This window comes from Phoenix dactylifera, unplaced genomic scaffold (genome assembly GCF_009389715.1).
Source record: "Phoenix dactylifera cultivar Barhee BC4 unplaced genomic scaffold, palm_55x_up_171113_PBpolish2nd_filt_p 000357F, whole genome shotgun sequence".
NCBI lineage: Eukaryota > Viridiplantae > Streptophyta > Magnoliopsida > Arecales > Arecaceae > Phoenix > Phoenix dactylifera.
The window spans coordinates 144,452-154,217 of record NW_024067815.1 but is presented as its reverse complement, the minus strand read 5'-3'; the positions used below and the strand labels follow the sequence as shown (position 1 = coordinate 154,217).

The window sequence follows — 9,766 nt, the reverse complement described above, 5'->3', positions numbered from 1 at the left end:
TCATGGCGGCGCGGTTGTGGGAGGGGGCTCGAGAGGCGGCGAGCAGGAGCTGGCGGCGGCCGCGGGAGGGATCTCGGGCGGGGGCGGGCCGTGGGAGGGGGCGAGGCCGCGGAAGGGGGCTTGGGAGGGGGCGAGCAGGGGCCGGCGACGGTCGCGGGAGGGGGCGAGGCCGCAGTAGGGGGCTTGGGAGGTGGCGAGCAGGGGCCAGCGACGGCCAGGCCTTTTTCTTTTCCTTTTGCTTCTGAGAACGAGAGATTAGGAGGGGAAGGGGCACGGGAGGGGGCGGGGCCGCGGGACGGGGCTCGGGAGGGAGCGAGATGGGGCCGGTGGCGGCCGCGGGAGGGAGCTCGGGCGGGGACGGGCCGTGGTCGGTGGCGGCTGCCCCTTTTTCTTCTTCTTCTTCTTCTGGGAATGGGAGATCAAAAGGGTTAGGAGCATTTTAATATTTTTAGGGGGTATTTTCGTCTCATAATAAAGTATTGAAATATGGCTGGACTGATTGTTAAACAATCAGTCAACAGGGATTAAACATTAGAGACCGGTCAATAAATGTAGCGATGATTAATTACCCCCAAAAAAAAATCCTCAAAGACAAAATAGCCTTAGGCCTCCAAATATATTGGGGCGCTCCTGACAACAAGTACCATAAATAATGATCTGAGTGTCCTGTCTAAGTTGATATATAATAATAGCCAAAAATATAGCAGTTAAAAAAAAAAGATGGTATTGCCCAGAAAAAATTATATAAACAACATTTTAAGTTTGGATAAAAAAAAAATTTATCCCAATTTTTCTAAAACTTTAATTAGATGCCATAAACTAATTTGTGTTGCAATATATTTTGGTCGTTTTTGCCCATTACAAATCATTATTATGTGATGGTCACGTAATAACAAAATATTTACAAAATTTCAAAAATGTCGTTGCCACTAGTATTATTATGTAATGGTCATGTAATAATATTATTAACACAGTAATGAATAATAATACTTTAATATAATATGATAAAATAACATACACAAGTAATTCGTATTATTATAAAACATTCTAAGATAATAATATTATTATATAATTAGTAATATTATTTTATAGTAATAATATTATTATATTATAATATTTTGCAGGCTGATGAGGAGTTAGGCACTCTTTAAATTTTCTATGGTAGGCCAACTAGTTAAACCTTCATCCTACCCGGAATCTCCGATCTACACTCGACTAACAATCTCTGACTCGAGTTAATATCCTTAAGATATCCAACGTATTGACCCCATAAAACTTCTCATGCATCTTTATTGCCTTACAAAGATGCTGGAGGTTACCTTTATTCTCAGGGAAGACCAACGCCACTCCATCTATAGGCTGCAAAATAGGTTGGTTATTTTCCGACTTGCAGGTACTGGATGAACCATTCTCATCATCCAAGCAAAAAGAGAATCAACATCGATATGGGCTAGGATGGCAGTGACTCTATAGGATCGGATTTTGTTCAGATAAGAATCACACCAAGCCAAGACGTTCTCAGTCATGGCAGGCTTATGAGTGAAAGTGATAAATTGGAACTCTAAGCATGCTGGCTATAGAAGAAGATGGTTGAAGAGAATAAGCCCGGATAAATTATCAAGTGTGGATCATTAAAAGGAGGTGATAAGGGAGTTAATAGATGAACATGGGATTACTAGAGCAAGGCCGAACTGTCTGGCGAAAAAGTTGAAAGAATCATGTTCTACAAAACACAATGTTATTGCTAGACTGTTTGATAATATGGCCCATGTTTAGATCCCATTCATGTGACTAGAAAATATGTTCACAATGCCCTCATAGCTTTGGCATCCTTAAAAGACATACCAACCCTTGGAAACTAGAGTCGCGAGGAGGGAAGAAAAAGAAAAAGTTGGTCCAGCGAGCGGAACTCTCAGAAAAAAAAAATTGAAGTAAATGGAAAATGAAAGACAAGGACCGCCAAATGAGCAAGTCTTGGTAAGTATGCATGACCTCTGCTCTGATGCCATGTTAAAATTACCAATTATCCCAAAAGCTTAAGTTGATAGGATGAGATAGATTTATTTATATATTTTATAATTTCTTACCGGCAAAAACTAGACGGCCATCATACTAGGCCGATCCTCAAACACAGCAATAGCCAGTTGAAGGTAGGTCTTGATGACAACTCTAGCTAAGCAAGAGCACAAAAGAAACTTACAAATCCAGACAAGTAAAAGGGCAACTTATTCTTGCTTGGAAATAAGCTGATTCTTTGATCAAAGGTGTTGATGTAACTAGTATAGCGAGCGTTTTTCTCTAAATCACAGGATGCTAAACTCCTTGTCAGTCAGCCTAAGGTTTAAAAGAATTCTGAGGTCCAAAAGACTAGGACTTGACATTCCATGATTCAAGTGCAACGAATTGGTCGAAGGCAACCGCAAACAAAGGGCTAAGAATGAGAAGACTATGGTCAGGAATGAGTACCTAAGGGCTAAGAAGTAAAGATTGGTTGGAAGCAGAGGGAGACCTATAAAAGGATATAACATGTAACATCCCATTAGGCTAAGAATGAGAAGACTATGGTCAGGAATGAGTACCTAAGGAGAAATAGCTTTAAGAAAACCAAGAGCGTTCGAGTTGCTCCGATCGCTACTCCACTTGCTTCACTACAGATTCTATCTCAGTAAAGGCTATGAAGGAATGGGTTGCGAATAGAAGAAGAATGAAGTTTAATTCAGAACATAGGAACGAGCAGCAATGAAATTAGATTTTTGCAAGAGGAAGAAGACGATGGGGATAAATGAAAGAAAAAGGCTGGGCGTTACTATAGAAGCTGGGCGCACCGTAGAAAGGCATATGGATAAGATGCCAAGCAAGGGTGAAATCTCTAGGATAAGGTAAAGATAGTATGCCACTTAGAAAAACCTCCCTGATATAAATACATGGCACGTCGATTATGATTTACAAAACTAAAGAGGTGCAAAATAATGATGAAATTTTGGTGTGTGGAAAATTCTTCAAACACAGGATTGAGGCTGGATTTGGTGTCAAGTATATCCTATCATCTTTGTGATCATTAATTGATGGGCTATAGGCAATAATTTTTACACCGTATCCAAGCGAACGGTTAAGAGATATGGTCCAATCAAATACAGATTGGTGAGGAGACTAAAAACAGGCTAAGAAACAGTGACTTCTATGAAGAAGAGGAATCATCACATATCCAAAGATCTTGGCCAGAGTATGGAAGTTCGATAATGTAGACCGAGCTGGAATAGTAAATCGAGCGTGAACCAGACATCAGAGTACAAACCGAGCATAGATGAAATACTAACAGGAGACTTAGTACAAATTGAATATTAATGACTGACCAAGTATAGAGCACTGCCATGTAAATTGAGCATGAGCATAGGCCAAACTGCCGGCTAAGCTGCAGGATATGAGACAATTCCCAAGTAGATCAAAGTGACAAAGGGAACAAATCCTCAACATAAAACAAAGCACCCTAGTAGGTCAAGAACAAACTATCTCAATGAGGAATGACTGATAAGTGATAAACGTACGGTTACCAAGATGCAGATCATGTGGAATAGGGAGTAATGCCCAGATAATGGAGGGGTACCATAACTGTTATGAGTAGTGGAGGCATGAAACAATAATGACAAATGTTAGAATAGAAGTGGACCATTTGTTCTATTAGTTATAGAAAAGAATGTATATATATGAAGTTGTAACGGTCTTTTTAGATGAACAATCATTAAAATCCCTATTTTTATTTGTCAATTAAATTTATTTTTATCTTAAATTATCAGTAGTTTAGTTTATAGCTTAATCTATCACCGCTGCCTTTTTCTCAAGTAGGTAGCATTTCAACAGAAAAAGTCTTTGAAGGTTCAAGGCACTATAACCCAAAACGTATCTACCCTTTTCTACTCAGGCCGATGGTATGCTCGCACATCCTTAGAACTAATTAATTAGTTGTGCTTTAATAACCTGAAAAGTGGCAACATTGGAAAGGCTGATCCTTAGGACAAACAAGGGTGAAACCACGTTGGGTCTCCCCAAGCCTATTCTCACCTTGTGTTCATTAAGGCTATATTTGATATCACTGTCACTTTTCCTTTTAAAACAATTTAGAAATAGAAATTCTGTTTCTATCTTTTTTAAGATTTCTACAAACACAAACATATTCAGCATCACTATTTTTTTTAACAACCCATTATCAAGCCAACAAGAGGCAGCAAAGGAGGAGTGGCGGGAGAGGAGGTGGTCTGGAGGAGGAGGCAAAATAAGAGGGACATGATATTGTTGGCGACCTCCTTATCATGGTGTTGACATGGATGAGGCGGATGCTGAGGTTGGCAGCGAGGGTGGAGTCGATAGGCTAATCGGTGGAGCCAAGGCAAAAGATGAGCTACTAGGATCCAGCTTTATAAATTATAAACTTGCAATAAATTTGAAAAAAGAATTACTTTTTTTGATAGAAACAATATAGAACACCACTAAACGTCCACGCCATGCACATATAAAACTAGAAAATATTAAAGAAATCACTCATGCTCACTACTAGTTAAAAATCATTCACTGTGGTAGCAAGCTTGATGTACTTTAATGAAAATAAACAATTTCAATGAAAACAAGAAAGAATACTAGAAGCACAACTTGAACTTATGTCTGAAGTATGGTAGATGAACAAAGAATGAAGCTTTCTCTTTTATATCATGATTTCACCATATCCAACTGTTGTTGCCAATCTTCAGACTACTAGGGTGGATTGCCCCTGTCGATCTATAAGACAACAATGGGTAGAAAACTCACCGAATCTGCCAAGCCCTCCAATGTTTAAGATAGAGAGGAAGTATTGGGTGTAGGAAAGATAAGTAACTTGATAACTAAAATCGAGGGAATGAGAATAATCTTTTTGTCTAACCCTTTATGCAGAGGTTTTGAATCTATATATCGCTATGGAGTTTGGAATCTCCAATATTCATTTTGGTTGCATCGTAACTGGAGCTACTTGGCACATATTGGCCATGATTATAATCTTTAACTCTCGGTGTGATTGAAGTACTGAAGTCGCTGACAAAGCTAAAGGGATTCGGGTTGACTTGAGATGAGCATCGAGCTGAATGGCTGTCCGGCCGATTTGTAAGATTTCATCCAGCACATCGAATGATGTGTGATATTAGAGATTAGACACTTCTGATATGCTTGGGTCTGACTAGTTGATCGGTCAGATTTGACTTAATCCGACAACATTAAAGGGTTGCAGAGTATATCCCAATTGCCATATCAACTGTGATTTGGACAAATACGATTATACAGTATCATCATGTTTATTTCCTACCACATCACCAAAATAAATCATGAGATGAGATCATTTCCTCTATTCAAGGGTGCAAACTCCCAGCCATCTCCGTACATGCTCATTTTCCTATCATGTCTCAAGACTCGAGAAATTAAAATCATAAGGTCTTAAAATAGTTATAAATCATGTCGACTAAATCTTGTGAATCCTTCATTTCGTTTGTTCCTCCATACTCCAACGAGAATTGCACTTCATTAGTACACGCTTTCACGTGCTTAACAGTATACTAATCATGATGCTCTCCCATAACAGTTAAAAGGGACAGGTACAACACTTGTAGGGCCTCTTGCTCATCCACTGTCGCCATCCATTTGCTCAACATTTCCAGTTCAAGCTTACGATTTCAATCCATAAACCTCCCGCATCCAAAAATGAGAAGTACAACTGACAACATGTTTGTGGAGCAAATAGTCCAATAGGTATCAGTTTAATCCATCTCGCCCCAATTGCAAGTACAAACACTATCCTTCCGAACAAAATGTCATTAAAAATAAGATTCCCCCTCACTCCCTTGGCTACTAAAATGGAAGCTTTATCAACATATTACCTATAGCTGCACTTCAACATACACAAAAAAGCTAAGCTAAGACTGTTGGTAGCTTGGATAGAGAGGGGAAAAAAAGCCCTTGACTGGAGTCTGGAAAGATAAAAGTAGTTGATTAAAAAAATTCAGCAAACTGCCAAAGCCATCCACTGCTGAGGCGACCACGTTCTCACCCTCGCCTCTTTTGACTTCCTCGGAAGTTTGCACATCTAGGGATCCACAGAAGGCTCTCTCCCCAGTTCCCAACGTCCCAAGCCTTTACCTCCCCAAAAGTCCACCTCTCTCTCTCCTTTCGCCACAAAGCCTGGATCTCAAATTACTTCTGAAGCTAACATTCCTTCTTCTCCTCCCAGAGTCCCCCCCCTGAGATAGCCTCCATGTCTCTTGACATGGGCACCAGATCCAAAGCGATCCTCAGAAAAAAAAACTAATCAAATATAACCCTAAACAATTTTAAAAAAATCATCGTTTAATCCAGAAAGGATGAAGAAAAAGGCCTGGAGATGATTGGGTGACGGCCAGCTCACCACGTGCTTCACCCCTCCTTCCCACGCGGTCTCTCCCTCTTCTCAGGCCGACGCGCCTCCGCCGACGCCCAGAACAACCCAAGATGCAAACTGTCAACTGAAAGCAGTAGAGAAGGGGAAGAGAGAAGGGAGGATTTAGGGCGGAGCAAATTATTGGAGTTTAAAATGTTCCTCTTGCCCACCTGAAACGAGACGAAAGGACGGGGGCTTCAGTTCAGAAGCTTCTCCGTATATCTCGTACTCCAGAGGGATAGGGACAGCGGAAGAGGATGATTGTTAACTTACAACAAAACTGTACATTATTTCCCTAAAATTAAAATAAAATGAAAAAAGATAACAACTTTGCATTTCTTTTTCTTTTTTTTCTTTTTCTTTTTACTCCCCTCCCTTCTGATCATGGCTTTACTCGATGCCACTCGTACCGGCCGTCCAATGGAACGTCGTTGGAGACGTCGTAGTTGTACCTGCGACAAAGAGAGGACGGCGCTCAGGTTAGGGCAGCCGGATATGTCGTTACGAAAGTACGACGAGGGAGAACGGAGGAGGGGATTTACTTGTCGCCGAAGATTTGGAGATTCTCGGAGGCGGCTCTCTCCGCGGCCGCGAAAAACACCTCGATTTCCGCCGCCTCCACCGTCGCTATAGCCGCCGCCTCCACCGTCGCCGATCTCCTTGATTTTCTCTTCCCCGCCGTTGATTCCAGGTTGCACGATTCCCCTCGCAGCTCGCTCGGCGGCGTCGTCTCCTTCCTAAAATAAGATAGAAAATATTCAAGTTAAATCACAAAAATTAAGACAGAATAAGATAAATGGGAGGCAAATGGGAAATAGTGGAGAACCTCTCTCTGCTGCGCTCGAAATAACATGGCGACGTCTCCAAATCGTCGTCACCCTGGAGAAAAGAGAAAAAAACGAAGAATTCAGATCAGCTGAAACCCTAACGAGCTCAGTTCCGTCTTTGTTTCGTGTTCCGCCTACCTCCCGATCGCCGGATCGAAGGCACCGCCGGCGGCCCTCGACGGACACAACCTCGCTGGAGGCGTTGCTGGAACAGCGGGAGAGGCGGTCGGAAGAGGCTGGGCTAGGGCCCCGAGCCCGCGGCCCGCCGGGATTCGCCGGTGTCCTCGCGATCCGGGGGGTCATGACGAGGCTCCGGCTCCGGAGCTGGAGGTAAGAATTCTGGACCCCGGCAGGTTCCGCCGCCTTCCTCCGCTTCGACCCCGCTCTCTCCTTTTCCGCCGCCGCCGCCGCCGCCGCCGCAGATGCGGAGGCGAGGGCCAAGGTCCGGGACCTCGTTCTCATCCCAACCACCTGGGACACTTCCATCACCCCGACTTCCCCCCCGACCCCTCTGCACTTCCTCATGCACTCCCCAGACCTTCCCCTCCTCCTCTCCTCTCTCTCTCTCTCTCTGTGTGGAAAAAACAAGGCGAAGGGGGTGGTGACGAGATCCTGCCGTCCGCTGGGATGTACTTCTAAGGTGGGGGTTTCTGTGGGCACGGAACGGAACGGTGACGTCGGGGTACAGAACGGCGCCGTCAGGCGAATCTGGACGTTGGGATTTCGAGAGGAATGAAGCGCCACGTGTCACCGTCTCAACCCGTTTCGTCCACCGGCTCATCCGGTCGGATACCCTGATATCCGGTCACCTCGCTTGTTAGTGCGCCTAACAGATGGGATGGCAACGGGCTGCTTCCGGTGGCCAGAGTCCGTGTGGCGTGGGGCTGGTCGGGAGCGGCTTGAATTTCCTAAAATACCCTCTATCGTCGCCTTAGTAACGAAACTACCAGTAACAGTCTTAGATTCCCGTTTACCAACGGGCGGCACGTTAGGTGGGCCCCACCAGCAACGGCAGAGGCCACTCGTCCAATTGCAATCGAACGGCCGTCGTGATAATTTGAAATGTTATAACGGTCGTTATTAAGTTCATAACGGCAGAGTGTACAATTTGAAATGTTGATAACAGCCGTTATGATGCATTAACAGACAATAAAGTCTACCGTTTAATGGCCGTAATAATTACGCCGAGAGGGAGACAAAGATTAATGGCTAAGGGCTCTTAACTTCACCAGTCGTTAGGCAGCGTCCGTTATGGAACACAGACTACTAGGCTGGTCGTCTGACCAGGGCCGTCCACGTGTATTCAAGGATTGGTTCGTTCTTGTTGGAACTGTAGAGACACTGTTATGATGTATTAACAGACATTAAGAAACAGCATTGCCTACCGAATAAAACAGACACTTACAACAGCTTCGGTTTAATGAACGTATTAATTAAGTATATTACACAACGTCCGTTGTGGAACAAAGAGCTGCAGTGTTTGCATGTGATCATGGCCGTCCATGTATTCCGAAGGTTGATTAGTTGCTGCCGGAATAGTGGAGACCAAGATAATATAATAGGGATCAGGGAGCTTACAGAGAGAATCTTGGCATTTTACTTCGACCAGGTTTAATTTGGGTTACAAGTAAAACGCACGGGGGTAGTTGGGTGCACCCATCACCACCGTAAGTTTTTGGGACCACTGGTAGGATTTGTGGTCCACGGATCGGACGGATGGGAGGACAGGGATCACGACAACTAGAAAGATTGTGGGCCCAAAATAGGACAAAAGGGATGGGGAGAGAGAGGGGCTTCCCTTGCGTTCTGGTTAAGTCGAAGTTATGGTATATGTTTTTTTCTTTTTAACTTCCGAGGATGAGATGAGAGTTTGTGCGGCGATGCCTGGAGGGGTTTGGATTTCACCCACAGTGGGTCAGATGGGTGCTCGGATGTATATTGTCCCCATCCTTTGCCTTATTGTTTAACGGCTCACCATCGTGTTTCTTCGAGTCGTCGGTAGGATTGAGACAGGGCTGCCCTTTGTCACCACTTTTGTTCATTCTATGTGCAGATTCTTTGTCCCGTGCACTCAGACAGGCCGTCCATGAGCAGGAGTTGGAGGTCTATGGCCCGGCGGCCAGGACAACTAGGATTTCTCATCTGTTATTCGCTGATGATTGTATACTGTTAGCTCGCGCGACGAGCAGATCAGCACGGGCCATTAGTAGGATCTTGGGGGCATATTGTGGAATGTCGGGTCAGCAGGTTAATCTGACCAAGTCTGCCATTTTCTTTAGCCCGAAGACTGACCATGGGGCGAGGCAGTCTATTATGAGTCTTCTAGGGATTGGAGAGCAGAAGGGGACCCTTACATATCTCGGGGTACCTATTACGGGACGCCGTCTACGTCGGAGGGAGTGTACATCCATGGAGCTGAGCATCACCCACCGTTTGGAGAGTTGGCAGGTGGGTGCACTGTCGATGATGGGCCGAGTCATTTTGGTACGGTCAGTGTTGAGCTCCA

The 9,766-nt window shown here is 44.2% G+C and overlaps 1 protein-coding gene across 1 annotated transcript; it reads right to left on the bottom strand.

Annotated features, from left to right (window-relative positions):
* Window positions 1-6,541: 6,541 nt before the first annotated feature.
* LOC103718667 (cyclin-dependent kinase inhibitor 1-like) lies at window positions 6,542-7,823 on the bottom strand. Its single transcript, XM_008807587.3, has 4 exons — window positions 7,399-7,823; window positions 7,260-7,312; window positions 6,976-7,170; window positions 6,542-6,885 (listed from the first exon to the last, which is right to left on the bottom strand). The coding sequence occupies exons 1-4, from the start codon at window positions 7,783-7,785 to the stop codon at window positions 6,816-6,818; spliced, it is 705 nt and encodes a 234-aa protein (XP_008805809.2). The 5' UTR covers window positions 7,786-7,823; the 3' UTR covers window positions 6,542-6,815.
* Between the last annotated feature and the right edge of the window lie 1,943 nt (window positions 7,824-9,766).